The sequence below is a fragment of the Hydra viridissima genome, unplaced genomic scaffold (genome assembly GCF_058129835.1).
Source record: "Hydra viridissima isolate aposymbiotic clone 2 unplaced genomic scaffold, HvirCarnegie_v1 scaffold_16, whole genome shotgun sequence".
In the NCBI taxonomy this organism is placed as follows: Eukaryota; Metazoa; Cnidaria; class Hydrozoa; order Anthoathecata; family Hydridae; genus Hydra; species Hydra viridissima.
This window is the reverse complement of record NW_028324315.1, coordinates 4,764,232-4,787,299: the sequence shown is the minus strand read 5'-3', so window position 1 is coordinate 4,787,299 and position 23,068 is coordinate 4,764,232. Positions and strand designations below refer to the sequence as shown.

Sequence of the window (23,068 nt, the reverse complement as noted above, 5' to 3'; positions counted from 1 at the left end):
AGTTTGTGAAAAGTTATGCGTTAAACACTGAAAAAATGTAGTTGTTTCTAAACTTTTGCACGCTATTGTATATTAAACTAGATCAAAATTCATCGACAGATTTTAAGTTACATCAAAAGAAAACTTTTCGTTTAAAAGTTAACGCCGTTTAAAATTATTTCAGGGGTAATTGGAGATAATTTTCAGCTTAACATGTTTATAAATCTTAAACGAAAAGAGATTTTTTAATGATATTTGAAATCTGTCAATGTACTATGATGAAACAAAAAAAAAAGAATATCCAAAAAAAAGATTCTGGGAATGTGTTGCAAAGTTTTAGAGCATGTTCCTATGCAACGTGATCAAGAGAGCGATATTGTTTATATTCCTTTATATTTCCCTAGTGACCAATATTTACAACTTGGATAATGCAGCTCTTGATGTAAATATTGAAAAAATCCTTTAAAATCATCCTTTATTTCCTTTCTAAAGACTTTTACTTCTTTTTCCACTAATAATTAAAATGTACCAATTTAGATCATTATCATGATCAAATCATCATCATCATCATCATCATCATCATCATCATCATCATCATCATCATCATCATCATCATCATCATCATCATCATCATCATCATCATCATCATCATCATCATCATCATCATCATCATCATCATCATCATCATTATCATCATCATCATTATCATCATCATCATTATCATCATCATCATCATCATCATCATCATCATCATCATCATCATCATCATCATCATCATCATCATCATCATCATCATCATCATCTTCATCATCATCATCTTCATCATCTAGGTCATTGTCGTCTTTATTATAAAAATAATTATAATAATCATCAGCTTAAAAGAATAACCTAAAGATTTTAAAAATTAAAATTATTTACCATTTTCATTAACCTCATTTATTAAACTATCCGCATTTGCTTTGCTTGTATCGTTCACTAAATATTTGAAAAAACTATTTTTAGTTAACATCATCATCAACTTCATCATCATCATCATCATCATCATCATCATCATCATCATCATCATCATCATCATCATCATCATCATCATCATCATCATCATCATCATCATCATCATCATCATCATCATCATCATCATCATCATCATCATCATCATCATCATCATCATCATCATCATCTTGGTCATTATGGTCTTTATTATAACAATATAGAAGACCTTGGAATGAAAACCTCAAATGTCCAATTTTATGAAAATTGGGTTTATTTTATTTTTAGGCTGCCTATACATGAGTCCATGTAATTACTCTTTTTAAACATCATCATCACCACCACCACCACCACCACCATCAGTTTACAATTTTTCATCCATTAGTTTGTTGATTAATAACTTTTGTTGAACAAGTTTTACTTGAGATTTTTATTCAAAATAAAAAATTAAGCTTCTTTTTAACTGTCTATACTTGGTTAATTTAGGTGCAAGAAATTATACTGTTTTGAAAGAGTGAATGCAGATATCAGAACGGAAGTATTCAATATGTTTAAAAAATGGAAACTAAAAATGAACAAGATGTTTATTTATCTGGTTGTATTGAAGTGATAAATATAAAAAGAAGACGTTCAAGGATAAAAAGGAACTTGAAAGATGTAATTCCTATTAACGATGATATTTACATGCATTCAGCATCTTACAAGTATAAGGTCAGTATTATTATTCTTTATGCGTCTTATAAAATACAAACAAATCCTCATCATTCTTAATAAAAATTATTCTTGTTTGTTTCAGATAAAATCTTCAGATGATGGTTTTAGCTATGAGATTTGTATGAAAACATTTTTATCAATTCATGGTATTTCTCATCCTCGACTGAGACGTGTTCAAAATCATATCAGAAGTACAGGATTTGCCCCGAAAGATAAAAGAGGAAAACATAAAAATCGCCCACATGCTGTACCTGATCAAATAATACAGCTCATTCATTCTCATATTCAACCCTTCAAAGGCCGTCAAAGCCATTGTTCTTTTACCAAAAATAAAAATGTAAGATACCTTTCAGAGACATTAAGCATAAAAAAAATGCACGAAATCTTTTTATAATTTTACAAAATCCAACTAAGTTATGATACATACTACAGAATTTTTACAACCAAATACAATCTATCCTTTGGATCTCCTCGCAGCGATACATGTTCATAGTGTGATTCAGTTAAAACAAAACTTCAAGTTTTTGATTTTCCTGAAGAAGCCAAACAAAAACTGGAGATAGAACACAAGCTTCATTTGGCAAGAGCGCAAGAGTTTACAAATAAAAAGCGACGTTTAAAACTACTAGCGAGCTCTTCTACTGATATTACTGTCATATCATTTGACTTTATGCAAAATTTGCCTTTGCCAAATATGGTTACAAATGCTGTATTCTATTCAAGGCAGTTGTGGTATTATGTATTTGGAATACATGATTTAGCTCGAAATGATGTATTCATGTATTCTTATTATGAAGGAGTGGCAAAACGTGGGCAAAATGATGTAACATCAATGTTGCTCCACTGGTTAAAAAAACATTTACCACAGGGTACAAAAACCTTATATATTTTGAGTGACGGGTGTTCTGGACAAAATAAGTATTTTGTCATGATTTGGTTTTGGTATATGGTAGTACATGTACTTAAAAAAATTGATTGTGTAATTCATATTTTTCCTATAAGAGGTCACTCCTTTTTGCCAAATGTTGCAGATTTCCATCTGTTTAGCTATGCTAGAAAAACAATCTTAGCAGATATCCCTGAGGATTGGGATAAGGTTGTTCTTGAAGTAAGGAAATCACCAAAACCTTTCATTTTTGAAAAACCAAAACAGGAAGACTTTTTTAATATAAAAGACTTAAGCCTTACTTAAGGGCAAATTATGGAAAAAACTTTAAACTAAGACAAGTCAGAATGTATAAAATAGACAGAGATAATGTTGGCGAAGTGATAGCTAAACAAAATAGTTTCTTTGGATTTGGGAAAGATTTAAAATACTAAAAAAAAACAGTATACCTACAACAATTTCCTACAAACTATCCTATAATGGTTTGATTCCATTAAAAGGAGCCAAAAAAAAGGATGTTATAAAACTATGTACATATTTACAAAATCCTCAAAACTTTTATGAAAATTTGCCTTGTGACAACGATATGGTAGATGCTGACGAGGAAGATAGCGAGGGACTAACTGATATAGATTAAAATTCATATTTAAATGAGACAGTATTTTCGATATAATAATTCAGTTTAGTTATAATGTTTCGTATTTCATGCTTTTATCTTTTAATTATTTTTATTTTTATTTTTTTTGTTACTTAAAAAGTAAAAAAAATATTCATAAGATCTTTTTCTTCCACTTTTTATACTAAAAGAAAAAAAAAAGATCAATTTTGTTGTTTTTATTTCTCCTTTTTATAGTGAAATTTCTCCGTATTTTGAAGCAAAAACAGCAAAAGTCCAAATCTTTTGGAAAAACCTCAAATGTCACATTAACTTTTTAATCAATATTTAATTATGCATACTTAAATAATAATATTAGTTATACTTATTCAATGCGCGAAATGTGGTTCTATGATTTGACATTTAAAAGATTGTCATATATATTAGTGGAACCATGAAATTCAGTTTAAATGCTCTCCTGAAAAAAAGATCGTTTGTGACATTTGAGGTTTTCATTCCAAGGTCTTCAATATTAATATTAATCATCAACTTAAAAGTATAACCTAAAGATTTTAAAAATTAAAATTATTTACCATTTTCATTAACCTCATTTATTAAACTATCGGCATTTGCTTTGCTTGTATTGTTCACTAAATATTTGAAAAAACTATTTTTAGTTAACATCATCATCAACTTCATCATCATCATCATCATCATCATCATCATCATCATCATCATCATCATCATCATCATCATCATCATCATCATCATCATCATCATCATCATCATCATCATCATCATCATCATCATCATCATCATCATCATCATCATCATCATCATCATCATCATCATCATCATCATCATCATCATCATCATCATCATCATCATCATCATTAAACTTTCAGAATAAAGGAAAAGCATTTTTTGAACATGTTTGAATAATGATTTGTTCACACCTTCCCGGAGAGCCTCAAAACCTAAAAGTCATGCTCAAAAAATAAAACCAATTGGGTTTGGTAGCCCATACATCCGTTTTTCAAAAAATAAAAAAATTGAAATCATCTGCCTACGTCCAAGGAAGTTAATGGCTTTGACTTTTTGGATTTTTTTTTTCCTAGCTTTATCGCCCGGAGAGCCTCAAACCACAAAAGACACTCAAAAATAAGAATTTAATAATAAAACTGATATAACTATTATTCATATGCATAGTCTATACATAGAGGCTTTAAAAATAAAAATATAAACCATAAGTCAATGTGTAGGAAATCATTGTTACTTTGAACTTGTCAGTCATTTTGACCTTACTTTTAATGAAAAAGATTTCTTTAATCACTGTTATTTATTTAAATTGGAATCATTTCTAAACTTAAATTACTTTCGCAAATTAAAAAAACTATTAAAATAGTGTCTATAATTTAACTTTCGCAATGGCTATTTCAAAATTCTAAATAATTTAGGTTTTATTTACTGTGGGTTTTTTTTATAAATTACAATTACACACAGGCTAAACAAATAAATATTTAAAATGATTTAATGTTTCAAATAAATTTTTGAATCAGTTTAAATAAATCTATAGGTATTTTCTTAATTGCATTCTAAAGTAGCAAGGTTTCAATGTTCATTAAAAATGCGACAGACATAAGACATGTACCAGAAAAAATCTGCTCGTGTTCTGATGTGGTGTTTACGGAAACCGTACATCATTTAAAATAGCTAATTGTTTTAAAATGTGATTGTATTAATGTTGTTCAAAATTTAAACAACTCTGTTATTAAAACAATTAGCTTTCATTGATATGTCATCAAATCAAGATAAGAAGCGCGAAAAAATTTTGCATTTTCTTGTTGAAAATCCTGGTGTATCAAACAAAACAATTTCTAAAGAGCTGCAGATTGCTTTGAGAACAGTGCAGAGCGTTGTGAAAAGATTTAAGTACACTGGTACAATCATAATAAAATCAGGAAGTGGAAGAATAAAATGTTTTGTTAGACGAGATCTTGGTAAAAAGGTAAAAGATGCCTTAGACAGAAAACCGGAGATTTTTGTTCGAACATTAGCGAATAAATTTAAGACAAGTGCTTCCACTATACAAAGAGTAAAGAGAAATTGTGGTTATAAATCTTATAAAAAGAAAAAAGTTCCTCGTCGTGAAGAAAAGCAAGAAAATGTTCCAATTTGATGTTCAAAGCTGCTGTATAAAAAATTATGTGCTAAAAAATCTTGTTTGATTATTGACGATGAAATTTATTGTGCTGCATATTTCCGATCTCTTCCAGGACACCAATATTATTCAGCAATTAATCGCAAGAAACTGAATTCCAAATATAAATGCATTGGAATGCAAAAATTCGCTAAAAGGTTCTTAGTTTGGCAAGCAATTTGTGGTGAAAGAAACTCTTGTTTTGTGACTACGGGAACAATTAACACCAAAATATACATAAAAGAATGCCTAAAGAAACGTCTTTTGCCGTTTTTAAAAATACACACGGGTAACCCGTTATTTTGGCCCGATTTAGCATCGTGTCACTACTCTGGGACAACTTTAAACTGGCTTAGAGAACATAAAGTAGATTTCGTTGAAAAACACTGCAATCCACAAATTGTCCTGAACTACGTCCTATCGAAAGATATTGGACTCTTGTCAAAAGAAAACTAAGGTTCAATGTAAAGGAAGCAAAAACATTAAAGACTTCAAAAATAAATGGATGAGAGCTACCAAGAAAGTCCAGTCGAAGACTGTGCAAAAGCTGATGTCGAGTGTTAAGCGCAAAGTGCGTGCATTCTCACGTACAAAACTTCACAAACTTTCTTAAGTGAAATTTAAAAATATTAATGTAAGTACTTTCAAAATATACATAATATTCAAAATCGAAATACAATTGTTAGATAAATATCCTTTTTAATGTCCGCGCAGATTTTTTCTGGTACATGTCTTATTTCACCTAAATGTTCTTGTTTTCAACCACACATCTTTCAAGTAAATTTCCATATTGTGGATGTAATTTTGAATGTTTTTATCTTTGCCAATGAACAGAAAAATCGTGATGAAGAGCTTCTAAAGACTGTTCACTGGAAAGACCAAATGTTTTTTTCTTCATTCTGATAAAATTATTAATGTAAAAAAAAAACAATGAGCACTTTTGGGATCACACTTACAAATCCTAGACTTAAAAAAGATGTCCGAAATTCTTCAATATTTTTTTCATTTTCTTTATCAAGGAAGTTTTCAAAGCAGGCTCTAACAACAGCATTGAACTTTTTGAATGCATCAATGATGGCCAAAACTGATGAATCTAAATTCTCAAAGAGCTGATATATCACTTCAATATTTTTCAGAAGGTTTTGGCAATCATTGCTAGCAAATTGTCCGCAATGATATGGTTAAGTTGTGATGTTGAGTCTTTTTTGGCAACTCATCTGCTTCCGGCCATGCTTCTTTTATTGCTTTGAACAAGTGATTTACAATCCCAACAAGCAGATGAAGTTCCATCGGGGGAATTAGTTCGAAAATGGATAACATTGTTGAAAAACTTTGCCCTCCTAATGTCACCTTTTGAAAGAAAGTCTGTGTAACAATTTTGAAGATCAGACAGCGCCCTGAGCATACCTTTTTCAGCTAAGTTCTTTGCTTCAATATTACAGTGTAGGCATGGATGTGAGCCAGAGTGACATTGCAAACCACATAAAATGTTAGCAACTTTCAAGTCACATGAGACCACAAAGTCTACATTTCCAGGTTGAACAAGCCTAATAAAGTTTTTGATACTGCTGTAATTCTCATGCAGATCCTCTGCAACTGCAATTTGAAATTGCTTTTTAACTCCACTGTCGAGAGGTGAAAATTTTTTTTGAAGGTTGACAGCTTGAATCATCTTCATCATTTATTCTTTGAAGACTTACTGTAAGTTTTAGGAAGCCTCCAACTCCATCAATCCCAACTTTTATGAGATGACCTGCTTGAAGTTGTCTCTTTAGTGAAATTTCTTCTAGAAAGTCAGAGAGATTTTCGCAGTGAACAACTGTGTACTCTTTGTGTGGCATTTTTTCGCCTGATGATACGATTGTATTTTTTGTAAAAAAATTTGCAAGTTGCAACCCTGCTTCATGAAAATTTGCTCCATAGTTTGGCTCAAAAAGAGGCAATTTGGAAAACAAAATTAGTTATGTTGCAAGTTTTTTGACTCCAGTATTAGACATGCTTGTAGCTTGCTGAATTTGCACCAGGTCTTGGGCACTTAACTTATACTTTTCTGCAGTTGTTTATTTTGAACATGATGCTCCTAAAGACAAATTTTAAAAAACCTTGTTATGAAATGTAATCTTAAAATAGGCAAAATGGGACCTTTTCAAAAACTTTTTTGTTTTCTGTTGAAATTTCTCTAAGGTTTATATTCAAAAAAGTAAAGTTACATTTATGAGGTAAGACTTTCCCTAGTGGCAACTAACTATCTTAACATCTTTTCAGGGGATTTGTAGGATTTGAAGTTTTAGAATTATTTTAACATCTTTTCAGGGGATTTGTGGGATTTGATGTTGCAGAATTATCCAAAGGATGTTTTTCAGTCAGCTTCAGCCTACCAATTCGGCAAATCAGGCAGCTACAGTTGGTACCTCTTAACACAGTCTTGACATTGATAGTTTGAAAATTTTAAAGAGTAGGCAGCTTGACAGATACTCCTTTTTCAACTCTTCTAAGTTGATTTCTACACATTCCAAACATTCCAGTTGGAACTGTTGAATCCAAAATGTCAATGACTGTTGCAAAAATATTTTTGAATCTCTCAAAGGCTACAGCAGATATTGGTGAATTTCACTTTTTCATAAATACAACACACACTGTTTTTTTAAACTCTTCGTGAGATTTAGCACTATTGGGCATTTTGAAAGAGTCCAAGTAACGTTAAAGTTGCAAAAAGTACTTGTTAGTGTTTTCATTTGATAAAGCACTTATTTTATTGTCAGCAACTAATAAAAAAATTTATGTTTTAATAGCTTCTTTATTTCACTATTAAATGACATAAATATGTAACACTGCAACATTAAATGCTAAGCAATAAAATGGACCTAGCCATTCAAAAAATATGGGATTAAAAAAACGTTTAAAACACTTAACTTTTAAAAGAATGCGAATTAGCAGGAAAGTAAAGATATCCCCAGGGTAATGAAATTTAAAATGGATTAACAATGAAAGCAATCTAGTTTCATTTTGTTTATTTTATATAGTTATTTTTTTATCAAATTTTATAGTTATTCATAAATAAGTATCATCTTTTCTTCCTTATGTCTTTAGGAATGGAGCCAATAACATGAGAAAATTTAAAGCAATTTTTTTTCCTTGGATATAGGCAGATGATTTCGATTTTTTTATTTTTTGAAACATGAATGTATGGGCTTCCAAACCCAATTGGTTTTATCTTTTGAGCATGACTTTTATGTTTTGAGGCTCTCCGGGCAGGCGTGAGTTTGGTTACCAAAAATATGCTCTTTAAAAACCTGTTAAAGAAGCACTAAATTACATACTATGAATGTTAATTCTAATCATTTATATAATTTATCAGATTGAAAAAACAAACTTTACTATATTAAAACTTGCTTTAAAAAACTAATGAAATGTGTAAATAATTTATTCCAGCAACAACTTTTGATAATATATCAAAAAAACAAATATTTGTTTCTGCCAAATAAATTTTGCTTGAGCATGCATCTCCTGACTGGAAGAGAGTTGGTACTTAAGCCTATTAATGCAACGTTCATAGCATTATACAGAATATTGACCAAGAAAATTTTAGCGATCAAATTAAAATAATAGCATTACTCGAAAACTTTTATGATACTAATCCATTGCAGTTTTAAGAGTTGTAAAAAAATACTCTGATTACAATAAAAGGATTGTTGTTTTATCAGGTTTTTCATGGAAAAGTAAAAGATAATAACATCAATCTTAATTTATTGATAGTGACCTCATCGTTGAAAATTTAAACACGTTAGAATAAGTATTACTTTTATTTTGATAGTAATGTTCATTTTAAAGTGTTTAAATTTTCAACTTTAAAGTTATTTTAACCAATTAGTTTTTTAACTTTGTTAAATCTGTTTTACATAACTAATATAAATCATGATCTTCTGTTTTAAAGTAATATGAGTAACATCTTCAACACAAACAAAAAAAAATTTGTTAGCTGAAGTAACGTGAATCTTAAAAAAGCAAGCAGCTAAGAATGAACTTATTACATGCCAACTAAATCATCCGTTTCCCCAAAATACTTGGAATTAAAATTAAAACTAGCTGGGAAGAAGAACCTACATTTAAAAAAAAAATGTAACTTATGAATGAGAAGGCCTAAAGAAAATTTAGGAGCAAAGAGAATCAAGTTTAACAATAGGCAGTTTTATATATAGAGAATTTTAAATATTTAAACAAGATTTTTACAAAATTTGTTTTTAGCAAAACTTCAAATGTTTTTTATGAAACTTTAAAAATGTTCAGAGCTCAAGAAATGTTCTGCAATTAATTTGCTTTTCAAGTTCACATCACATATAAGTCTTTTTTTATTCATCAAGTTCAGACGTCTATACGCATTGAGTGTTTTCTAATATTATCAAATGGGTTTATAGATTACCATAGATAATATGTCTCACCTGTCTATGGTCTTCTTTGCAATGTATAAACCTGATAACAAAACGTATTCATAAAATTTTGAATTCTTAAATTTAGGAGAGTCAGAACTTTTATTATGAGCATTTATATTTGTCTTCTACTGCACATGTTATGTTCTGTCAGAATATTTTAGAATGCTAAGAGCCAAATTACTTAAAAATTCATGAGCATTTTGCTTTATTACAGTCTTATATATTAATATTTAATTAATTCATCAATTTAAGAAGCCGTTACTTAAAGGCGAAAGTTTATTAGAGTAAATTTATGTCAATATTTCCTGTATTAAGTTGAATATCATTAGAGCATTTGGAATATTTTTTTTTTGAACTTGTGTCATCGGTTAGTATCTTTTTGAAAGAACAAAAATACTTCCTCTTAGACTAATTAAACATCAAGTTCTAAAGTAAGGAATCATTTCTAATGTTTTTGTAATTGTGATGGCAATAAGCCTACTGCCAGCTGAAACAATTTTTGAATTTTGTTTGTATATGGCACTGCTGAAGAAATGAACCTAAAACAAAAGAAACTTGCCCAAAAATTTTAAACAGTTACCTAAGGATGATGATTTAGCTCTAACATTTAATTTCCTCAATAATAATTAATAAAAAAAAAATGTTATATAGTTCAGATTGACAATGTTACAATATCACAATAACTATTGTGCAAATATGATAAACTTTACTGGCTTGGTATGACTTCCAAAATTGATAAAGAGAATAATGTTTTCATGGTAAAATTAATGCATCCCAGTTTTTCCTGATACATAAATTAAATTATCAAAAGGTAAACTTTTAAAAAGCGAAGAAACTTGTTTAGACCAATTTAAAATTAAAAAATGGTAATCAAATTTTTGAATTGGGTTATTTTCAATTTACGTTTGGATTCATTACTCTCAAAAATGTTCAAATACAAATTTTCAGCAAATATCTTTCACTATAAATTAAGTTACCTAGGAAAAGGTACCACTAAAATATCCCTAATAGAGAACACGGGCACAAAAAAAGGTATTTTCAGTCTAAAGTTCAAAATAGTTTATCTTTATAATAATTTGAAAGACAAAAACCGTCTTTTATGTTAAGAGAGTTTTACATATCATCTTTAATCTGAAAAAAATTTAAGTCCATGGATATACTAAAAGTTAAAGAAACATGGATATACTAAAAGTTAAAGAAACATCGATATACTAAAAGTTAAAGAAACATGGATATACTAAGAGTTAAAGAAAATTTATTAAGTTCCAATCGTAATCAGCTAATTCAACTATAATATTAGTTCCAAAATCTTGGTCTAATTAAAATATTGAAGAAGAGTTCCTTGTCATATTGTGCAGATATCAAACAAGTTGTTGCCGAAAAAGGGGATTCTGTCTTTTTCAAAAGAAAAATAAGGAAAGCAAATTCTCAAGAGAGTGTAGATAAAATTATTCAACTTTATTTCAGCAATCAAAACAACAGATAAATTCCATTGGAAAAAGATTTTGTAAATATAGCTCGAAGATTTCTTATGGAAAAAAGTTTCTCTCAAATCTAATAGAACTGCCTAATAACTTTAAAAACAGCTATAAAGACCTACTTTTCTCAATTTATTCTTACATAGATCAAAACGGAGTTCTACAGTGGGGGCATCAGGTACACATACATTATGTATCTGCACCTGCCAATGAAATCGTGTAACGTCATTTGTATCATAATGAAAATGAGGACTTTCAAATATGTCTTTCAGTCTTTTAAATAAAACCTTCTCTGGTCCAGATATCTTTGTTTGTGTAACAACATTACAAAAGTGAACAATCTTTAGCTCTGATATGTGGTGTCTACAAGCAAGACATAATGATAGATACCTAGATTGTTTGCTATTCTAAACAGGGAACCTTTTTTAGTTCCAGTGTTACTGGAAGTTGTATTAAAGCATAACCCTCCGATGTTCCTTTCGGTTTCATATTCTTTAAGGAGATTCATCACGCCTTTATACTGGTCTTCCCCTGAGGATGATGCTGGGAAGGTACTCCGAGAAGATAAACCTCTCCATTAACATTTAAAAGAACTGCTAATCTGTCATTTTTGAATCGCTTTCCTGTTTTTAGACATTTGACTATATTCACTTTTTAGTCAACCAACCTTTTAGTCTTTATTATATTGGTGGTGATTTCATTCAACTACTGATATTGGGTCCAATTTCTTGGTCTAATAAATATATAGAAAAGAGTTTTGTATTCCTAATTATCTAACCTGAAAGAATTCTATGCTAACTTTAAAAACAGTTATAAAGAATAGCTTTTTCTAACTTTCACTCGCATAGTCCAAACTGAAGCCAAAGCAGTAGGGGCATCAGGTACACATACATTATGTGTCTGCACCTACCATCAAAATGTTAACTTCATGATTAGTTCATTCTTACATCACAAAAAGTCAAGCTTCTTTAATATATGACGAAAGACAATGTTTTCACTGAAACAAAACTCAAAAAATATTGCACCTAACTGTAGTTCATTGAAAAGTAAATAAAGCCCTTAAATATGATTCAACATTTCATCTCTGATAATTTACTGGATGATAAAGATGTATTTCATCTGAAGTATATCAAGCAATATTTTATAGAAAATAGAAACCGTTCGTTTTTTTTTTAGATGGGTGTACTTGCCAAAAAAAGAAACCGCAAACACTTCATAAATCATAATACTATCAACAAGATTTTGCTATAAAATGTTTTTGGTCAAAGCAAAATTGATCAATGGTACGCAAAGGCAAAAACATTACCAGGTGCTCGCAGCTATTTCAACATTCCTATAACACGAAATGGGAACTATAGTTGCTTCTAAGCAATTGGAGTATTTATTTATTTTTAGTTTGCAACCTGATGAGATTGTTAAAGAATGCCTGTTCATGAATTTGAGCCTAAGAGTATTTGTGAGTTTGGTAAATGTAACAATCTAATTATGGATCGGACTAATTGAGAAAACTTAATGTTGAAAAAAAAAAAACTTTCTCGTAAGATTGATACATCCATGTTATCTTTCAAGGTCATGTTTTTGGCCTTTTAGAGATGATGCGTGATGGATTCAATCAATTAGCATACTGTTAACACTTAAAATTCCAACACCTACCACAGGGAGACAATACAACATCATGGAGATTGAGTTCCAAAGAATTGAAGACAGTTGAGCAAACATCAATTCAGAAAACTAAATTTTAGTTAAGCTGTTTAAGATTGTTAAATCTCATTAGTTTTAGAATTTTCAATTCTTTCTTAGTTTTCATGGTTTATTTATGTAGTTGACTATAGTTTTTGGATTTTTTTTATATATAAACAAAAAATATTTGCAGTTTTTTGTATCAGTTTTATATAGGAAAGTATTTCAAAATCATCTCTTTTTTGCATCTAAAGATATACTTCTGTTTGTAAGGAGCGTCAAAAAACCAATGAAAAATTGTTAAATCATTTCTAAACTTAATATCTATGTAGAAATTTTGATTTTGTGGTGTTTCATTCATTATTTTTAAATTCTTCACTATAAAAAAATAGGAAGGTACAAGCTTTCATCACTATTGAACAAACATGGCAAAAGTTGAAGCTAATTGTGCGACGGAATGTGCTCAAAAAACAAAAAGACGCTGAATAAAAAAGTCATAGGGATTAGGGATTAGGAAATAGTATCGATAACTCGGAAATCCTTACGAGTGATATATTTCTCGAGAGTAGAATTGCAAGAAAAGGAATAAATATATAAATAAGTTTAGTGGCCTTGTGGATTTTAATTCCACTTTCTAATGACGAATAAAAAAACTGTTTCTTTGAGTTCATCTCAGATGATCGCATAAAACTTTTCAATCCACTGTAAGCCAAATCAGCAATAGAAGCTAACAATGGAAATTTGAATAAAGTTTCAGGTTGTAAAATAAATAACTGGTAAAAGACAAGGAATTAAAAGATACGCGTTGTCTCTAGTTTTCGTTCGCCGGTAAAATAAGGACAGACACAAAAATTTGGAGTGAATTTTTTTCATTAATGTAAGCTTATGTATCAAAAATCAATAAATCTAAGATGGTATGGTGTTTCTTTTTAATTTAATTATGTACTCATATATAAAAAGCATAAAAAACATTTTAATGTTGCTTTGCTTTTCACTAGCTATACAACGTTTGCATCAAAAAATTTACTTGCATACATTTTTTGAAAATCCAGCCATATCTTGCTAAATTAATTTTTAGCTGCCAATTGTAAACTTTTATAGAAAAAAGAAACTATCATTTCTTAATTTATTTTCTGATTATTCACAAATAAATTACCAAGGTTTTGGAATAATTCAACAAATTATTTAACCTCATCGCTCACTAATCATTTATTTACAAGCTGGAAATCTGAGTTTCTTATTGGTATTTCCGCAATGTTTATTTTAAAATGTTTAAATTTTCGGCATTGAAGTTTTTTTATACAATGAGTTTTTTAACTTTGTTAAATCTGTTTAAAATAACTAACATAAGTCATTATCTTCCGTTTTGAAAGGGATTTACTTACAGGGAAAAAAAATTTTAAGCTGAAGAAACGCAGGCCTTAAAAAAGCAAGCTGTTAAGAATGAACTTAAAACATGCCAACAAAATCATCCGTTATTACAAGTTACTTTAATTAAAACTAAAACTAGCTTGCAAGAGAAACTCACATTTGAACAATGAATTTATTATAGGAATGAGGAGGCCCTGAGGAAATTCAGGAGCAGAGTTGTACTGCTACTTACAAGCTCCTAAGTTAGAATGCTTGGCTTCTCATTTAATCAAATTTTACAACTAGCCAATTTTTATATTTAGAGAGAAAATTTTGATTATTTATTTAGACAAGATAAAACTTTACAAATGTTGAGAATTCAAAAAATGTTCTAAAATTAGTTTTAATTCAGCCTCATTGCTACTTAATTAATTCATCAATTTAGTAAGTAAGCCGTTACTAAAAGTCGAAAATTTATTGGATTAAACTTATGTCAATGTATTCTATATCAAGTCAAATATCAATAGAACATAAGGAATATATTTTTTCTATAAATTGTGTCACTTTGGCTACAAAAACAAGAAAATCTGTTCTTAAAACAAAAATGCCACAAACTTCAAGCAGATCCTGAAGTATGGCTATATGAAATTTAGTAGAAACTGGCTGGTTCCTCTTGATCCCTCAGAATTTTGAAACTTATTTAAAAATTTTAAGTCCGGTAACTTAAAATGTTTTTTTTTGGTTCCCGATTTTTTCTGGTGAAAAGAATCCAATGAAATGATCAGAAACTGCATAAGTTTTCATAAAATATCCTTAATTACCTTATCAATGCAAACTTTTTTATATAACTTTTTATATGCTCGATTTAGATGTTTAAGAAACACATGTGGCCTAAATAATATCGTATAAAGATTTTGCCAGACGTCTTTCAATATTCAATAAACTTTCATAAAACATAAGGAATTTCATATGCAAATGAAAAATGTATCTAAAAGCATAAATTAAAATAAATTTTTCTCACCATACTGTATTTACTCAACAGCTCATGATTTAAATAAAAAACTGTCAAATATATGTCAAATATATGTCAAGTTCACGTTAAAACATGGGTAGATGCGTTAAGATTCAAACGATACATCTGTCAAGCTGTTGTTAGAGGTGCCTAAATGGTTAAAATTATGTTCGATATTGGAACCCAACACTCATCTTCTCTTGCTTCTTCTTGCTAGAAACGTTCAACAAATACTGTGCATATAGATGAACTTTACCAGGACATCTTGCTGGGTGTAGTCAATTTCATTTATTGAAACTATCCAATAAAATGTATCATACACTGATTAAATGCAATGACTTTTAGTGTATCAATGTTTGTTTGTTGATTAGATTGAGTTACATTTCCCAGAAGCTCCAACAGCAAAACACAATTTTGTTCTTAAACTACAGAACATAGAAAACCAAATAAACTCTTCAGAATATTTAGTTTTAAAAGTAAAAGTCAGCCCTTCAAAATTGCACAAAATCAGTCGCTTTTGCTTGTGTTGGTCACTACTAATACTTTTATCATTACCAGGCGTTTACCAAGAAAATGTGTCACCGTATCGTTAACTTTATGTAATGATATTTCAGAAAGTGTTTTTTCTTTTTAAGTGTTTGGAACTGCAAGTATCCCCTTTGTTTTCTTTTGATATTTGCTTTGCGCATTTTTATTCTGAGACATTGAACTTTCTGGCAGTATATTTTCTTTACCAAAACTCAGGTATGAATGTTTACAGCTTAATTTCAGTTTTTCTGGTAGAAACAACTAACTTTCTTTTTACTTTTGCGGTTAGCTTATTTAGATCATTACAATCAGTTTTGTCAAAATGTCAGCTAATGATGCGTATTGAAGCTTGTATTATCTGTAAGTGTAAGATGGATAGTTGGAAGACTAGACATTACACTCAAACCTAAGTGAGACTAAATATGAGGATTACGATGCCAGTTATTGCAATGAAAGTTGCTGAGCACATTGTGGCTTCATTTTTCATTTGGTGTGTAATTAGTTGTTATTGATTGATGAGTGATTTAGATTGATATTTTTCCACAAAAAAGTTATTGTAATCGTAGCAAGAATTAGTTATTTCAAATTACTTCCTTCTAAGTGTAAAAGTTATTCACTTTGGAGTTATTTGTATCATATTATAAGTTATTAGTAAAAAAGTTTTATAAAAGTAATTCCTTGCAGTTACTCAAATGGAAATTTTTATAGTAACTCATTACACCCTAACTCTGCTATTTGTTTCAAGTAAAATCTCGCTGCCTAAACTTCATACAAATAATAATGCACATATCTTTTAAATAACCATAAAGAAACATCACTGTTGTAATGATATTGGTTTTGTCTGAGCCTTTATCATGGTGCCAGGGAGAGCAGGTTCTTACATCGCGAGTATGTTTAGCTATGTCAAGAAAAGTGTTTCTCAAAAACACAATTTTATTAATATTTAATCAATGTTAAGTATTTACAAAACTATCTATTCACTAATAAGAAGAGTATGAGTTCTAATCTGGCATTAATATCTTGTTTTCTGTATACAGATGAAACAAAGAATTAAAAGTGTGCTTGCAGATCTTTCTAAAATTGGTTTCATTTTTTAAAATATTTTTTAGTCGCTTTTGATATTTAGTTTAGGTTTTTAGTTTAACTGTGTTAATCATCTGAATTATCAACTATTATTAAAAATATAGCAATAAATAATACTGTTCAAAAAGATATACCCACCTGATTTCTTATTAGTTTTTGATTTGTATCTTGAGATTTTGTTTATAAAATCAAATGAAGTCATTAGAGAAGCAGTTAATACTACTTATTTATTGTAACTAGGCGCTACTGAACCTTTACACCCTCTTTTCTGTTGCAGATTATGAAAGGTTGTGTTAAATCAAAGAAAATGGTATACATTTTAATTTTTGGCCAACACAAACTACTCTATTTCGCAATTGAATGAAATTTTCATGAAAACACTTATATTTGCCATTTCTTTTTTAACAGAATGATTTTTTTTATCTCTAAGCAATACTTTATGCAAAATTGACATGGGTTACAAATAAGCAAAAAAAAAAAAAAAAAAAAATGAAAAACTGCATGAAAAAAAAGAACGCTTATTTCCCAATAAAAAAGATATTTTAAGCAAACTTAACGAAAAACTTGGGATGAATGAAAATATGTTATTTAATATAATTTAACTATCCATTAATTTAATTTAGTTTAATGTGAGTTTTTTTGAAAGATCACACTTGCAATTGGGCAGGTTATATCAATTACTTAAATAAGGTGTAGAAGCGCTGGCTCAAGCCGAGGAATGTCTTTAGAAGATGTCCAATACGGACTGAGAATAGACAGCGATCATTCGGTTGTTGACTGGAATCAGTTTTGCCGAGACGTATGTGTTTCATATTAACAAATAATCCAAAATGTATTGTGGAAATTGATGAATGTTTATTTCCTAGTAGAAAATATGAAGTTGGTTGATTAGATCCACATCTATGGATATTTAGAGGGTATGAGCCAAAGGCAAAGAAAAGATTTTTTGTTCCTGAAGTGAATTGTAATGCCGCCATTATGCTTCCTATAATACAACAATGGATTCGTCCTGGTTCATTTGTGTGATGGGGCATATGGGATGGTAAAATTAACTTACCAGCCTTAGTATATTAACATGATACCGTCAACCATAGAGTTCATTTTGTTGATCCTCAAACCGGAGTTACTACGAACCATGTGGAATCAATGTGGTGTCAAGCGAAATTAAAAATAAAAGTAACGATAGGGCCTCAGAAAACTCCGAGACAAATTAAAAAAAGTTACTAATATGATAAAAACCATCCATTCACTTTTGTGAAATTGTTTTTAAAATGTCGAGTGCTATAATGAGAATTTTTCAACATTCAACTAATAATAAGAGTACATTGTGTAGGTCAAAAACTAAAATGGATATTATTTTCTTTCATTTTACACAACGACCTTTCAAAATCTGCAAAAAAAAAAGTGGGTAGTGGGTAAGAAAGTACTGTTGCGCTTTTTAATTGGTTTTATCTTTATAGTGTTCTATTATCATTATCTTTTAATAACAATTGTAGTTAATTGTTCAGGTTTAAGTTCTCAATTTAAAACCTTTTAAAGATATTTGTATGGGTTAAATTTTTTTCTTTGAAATACCAGTTCACTTTTTTTTTCAATTAAAAGATACTTAGATGGAATTTTTGGTCAGTTCTGAACTCTTATAATTAAAATCAATCTAAGCAATATTTTTTTCTCGGTAAATAGAAAAACTGCCTTTTAAACAATTCTCTTGCATTTATCTTGCTTAGAGATATCTTCAATACAAAGATACCTTCGAGGTAAATTAGATAAATTTTGTTTTGAACAAAGCAGCCCTAAGCCATGATGCTAATTCTGCCATTTTAACTGTGTAAAAGTAATTTTTTGAATTGCATATTTGGTCTGCAGGACATTGAAAGTAGCTTAATACACTCATCCGGGGAAAGTTTGTTGAAACTTTTAAACTTTCACTGAAACCTGGTATTATTTATTTAAAGTCTTAACTTAAACAACATAACGGATTTACTATAAAGAGTTTTTTATGAAAAGATAAATGCACTTACTTTCTTTCTTTTGTTTTAATTTAAACACTTCAGAAGTCATTTCAACATATCTAAAAGTAATAAAAAATATTCAAATAATGTAAACTTTTGCCATTTAATTCAAAATAAATACTTAAAGGTAAAAAATGTTTTTTTTTTAAATTTGTAGCTGATGAAGTTTTATTTTTTTTTGGCGTTTAATATTGTAATAACTTTGTAGCTTTTTCAACTTTCATATGTCTTGTTTAATAAAGAAGCTTATTAAATTGAGGGCTGTGCTAATTTAAAAAGCAGGACATCAGTAAGCCTTAATAATGTTTGATTGGTTCAACCTTTTTTAATAACAACCGCAATTACTTGTCTAGTGCGACATGCCCTTATTAATTGCACCTTTAAAACTCAGTCAAACTGGCTAATATTGTGCAAATATAAATAGAAACTTCCCCGCAAAATGTCTTTTATTGAGATCAAATCCCATTAGAGAAAAGTTTTCTTTCCTTCACAGGTTTTTTCATTTAACTTGATGTAATTTATTTACTTATTTTTTGTTGTTGTTGCTGTTTATATTTATTTTCTCCTAAAAAAACATATATATTAAGCAAAATACATTTTAGTTGCACTATTTTTAAATTGATTGCTTTCATCATTAGCACTTGCATATTCCATTTGTGTATGCATAGCTGGTTTCTATAATTCGTGACTTTAACAAGAATCTTTAGAAAGATGTTCGCCGACCAATTATTTAGCACATTTTCAACAGTTACACTGAGGCAAATTATGAATGTACGCGTATAAGACACACAGTAATCAGAAAGATTTTACAATTGAAATAAAGAACAAACAAAAATAAAGGGCGAGGTATTTTTGTTTTTTGCTTTTTTTTCTGTTTAATTTAAAAAATTTATCTTTTTTTAAAACTGGCATTATTGAACTTTAAGCTTTCATATTAAGATACAGCCTTGTTAAAAACGTTGTAATGTTGATGTCAATTTCAACCTGCATCAGCGTCAATTTTCAGGAAATGTTGTCTTAACAGCATCCTTAAGTAAATTAAATAAACTGTTAAAGTAAGCAAAATATCGTAAATATTCTCAGTTCATCTTTACTTCAATAAAGATTTTACACACTAAATATTGCATTAGCTAACTTTTTAGATGTTTCTCAATCACACACACCCACACACAAAAAAAAAATTATATTTACCAGTTACAACTCTTCATAACCCAGACTTTTCTAATGTTTACTTACTGCCACTGCCTTTCATGTTCATTTCAACAAATATAAATTATGAAACAATTATTTTTGTTCAAATATCAATTCTATAACTTAAATATTAAAACTTTCAAAATGTTGAAATAAAAAGAAAAATGAAAATATCTCACAGCCTTTTTTTAAAAAACAGAACAAATATGACTTTTTCTGGATTCTTTTTGTTAGAAAATTTCATGATATCAAATCATTCATATGATTTGCTTATTTCTTCTGATTTTTCCCTGTCTTTTTCAATTTTTGCAAAGCATCTGTCAATAAACATCATGGAATAGGTTAACTAATTCTTATTTCTTTGAAAAGTCCCATTGTACAAAGGTTAACCAAACAATACAAAAGATATCTTTTGTTTTGACTGTAGCACTTGTCAAGAAAACAGAGTTAACTTTTCTTTTCTATCATTCTTGTATTCGCTAATATAATCATCTAAAAATTTTATTACTTCTTTGGGTCCTTTATTGGCAGCACTTCTACATAACAATATAAGGTTGTTTTTAGAGAAACAAGGCTAATAATACCAAAACTGTGTACCCATGCGTCTTCTCTAAAATTATTTATTTATTTGTGGTTAGTTACTTTTTCATAATCCATACATAATACAAGACTGTCCTATTGTTTGTCCCACTCATATTATTTTATTTCAACATAGAAAACCTGTGCTTTTTAGATATGATCATCATGTTGGACTGTGAATTTTTTTGCCTATAGTTACTCTCCTTTGATAAATTAGTATTAAAAAGAGAAATGTAAATATAAATTTAAAACAGCTATCAGTAAATTATAACAAACTTGCTATTCATTTTATGCATCTCAGTAGTTTAAAGAAAGTTCATTCCAAAATGAAATTGAAAAGTTTTTGTAGAAAAATTAAGATTCTAAAATAAGATAAAGAGAAACTGCTCCTTAAAATATAAATCACTTACGTTAATTTATTTTTATCGTCAATTTTAAAACGCTCATTCTCAATATATTCAATGAAATTCTCTTCAGCTCCGAGGCCTTTAAACTCATAACATTGATCATTTATACTCACAGTCTGTTCTGTTTTTATGCATAGATCTTTTTGATCATCACTAACTTTTACGTCGATCTTTTGAACTAAGTCTTTTTCTAACCAATCATTTATTACATCATTAACAGTTGCACTCTTTTGGGATGATGTACTTTTTGAGGGTAAAACAAAAAATATTAAAAATGAATTACTTCTTGCACAAACATCTACAATGTCATGCCTGAGGTATTGCTCTTCCGGATCAACAAAGGCAATAACGACTTCTGATTCCATTCCACACATGACTCTTCTGTCAGTTACAAGCACATTTCGTTTACTTTTTTTCATGTCTTCTATGACATTTTTTTTTTCATCGGTTGTTGGTGGTTTTATCCGTAAATGCGGTGCATAAACTATTGCTTTATAATATTCAATAATATCTATTGCATAAGCGACCAATTTGACTTCTTCCATATTGCTACATATCACAACAGTACCCTTTACCCCTTTAAAACAAATCTCTTGCAACACAATTGACAAAATCTTAGCTGATCTATCTTCTGCCCAGTTAAGAAGAGGAATATATATCATTTTAGGCTTGTTACCTTCAATTGAGTGTCCAACAACACCGGATTTAAAGACATAGTGAGTTTCCATATAAGTTTTTGATTCAACATAATCTTGAGGGTTTAACTTCGCCGCTTGATCAAAATCATTATCAATGTAACTTGTTAAACTACTATCTTTTATTCCATGTTGTGTTGGGCTACCTATGGCTATATATTTACTGTTTTCTAATTGTTCACTTGATTTACTTACACTATTTTTTTCGTCTTTTTCATGATTTAGTTCATTTAAACTATTTTGAGGATGATAGCTAACGGTGCTTGACTTCATAATAGTGTTTTGAGCTGATTCAATTAGTAAGTGATTAATTCTTGTAACTCTCATAGAGAATTCAAGAGTAATGTTCTTCATACCTATTTTTTCTTCATCAAAACAATTATTTTTCATTTGCTCTTTTTGACCGTCATGGTTTATAGTTCGATTCTTCTCAATGCTTTGAGGTATAAAAACCACTAAAGAGTCCTTTAAACATGATGAAAATAAGTCCTTCAACTGATTTGCATCTTCTTCTTTGACATATTCACCAGGGAGTTCATCAAGTACAAAATTTACGGTAGTACCGGCATTTACTGAAGTGCTGGCGTTTTCTGTAGTGCTACCATAATATTTTAGTAATTCTGGGAGAGAAATATTTCTCTCTACTGATTTTTCCAGCTTCTTACACCTTTCTTGCCATAACTTGAGTAAATTATCACAATAAATAGTTACATTACTCTTTTTTTCTAAACTATCAACAAACTTGTTCATATCACATTCAAATAACGAAAAGTGGTCACAGCATATGTAATACAAAGTGGTGGGCTCTGATGCTTCTTTATGGAGTCTTTTAATAATCTCTTTTCCAACAATAGACTTTCCAAAGCCAAATCCTCCGGTAATGACTTTTTTAAGATTATTGTCAACTATTGCAACTACTTGTTCACTATTAAGGATCATTGTTGTAATCTGTTTTTTAGAACTTGCTTCAAGTGTGGGAAAGCCTACCTTTGATTCAGCAATATTCAACATTGTCAAACCAATAAGTTGCTTAAAAAGTGTTTCATTTTTTTTTTTATTTTTAGGTATCTCTAAGCAGTAATTTAAAAATTTACCGCGCCACCAATCGTATAATTTTTCATATGATTTAAGTTCGTCCTTGCATATAAATAAAACATCAAAATATGGAAAGTTGCACGAAAACTGAAATGCTAGTTTTTCTTTTAAATTCCGTCGTTCAACTGAAGTACAAGCTACTACTCCCACAACTGTTAAGGCTTCGT

At 29.4% G+C, this 23,068-nt stretch overlaps 1 protein-coding gene across 1 annotated transcript; it reads left to right on the top strand.

The window, feature by feature from the left end:
* The first annotated feature begins 1,524 nt into the window (after window positions 1-1,524).
* LOC145183587 (uncharacterized) lies at window positions 1,525-2,872 on the top strand. Its single transcript, XM_090073589.1, has 3 exons — window positions 1,525-1,677; window positions 1,763-2,017; window positions 2,174-2,872. The coding sequence occupies exons 1-3, from the start codon at window positions 1,525-1,527 to the stop codon at window positions 2,870-2,872; spliced, it is 1,107 nt and encodes a 368-aa protein (XP_089929715.1).
* The last annotated feature ends 20,196 nt before the right edge of the window (window positions 2,873-23,068 follow it).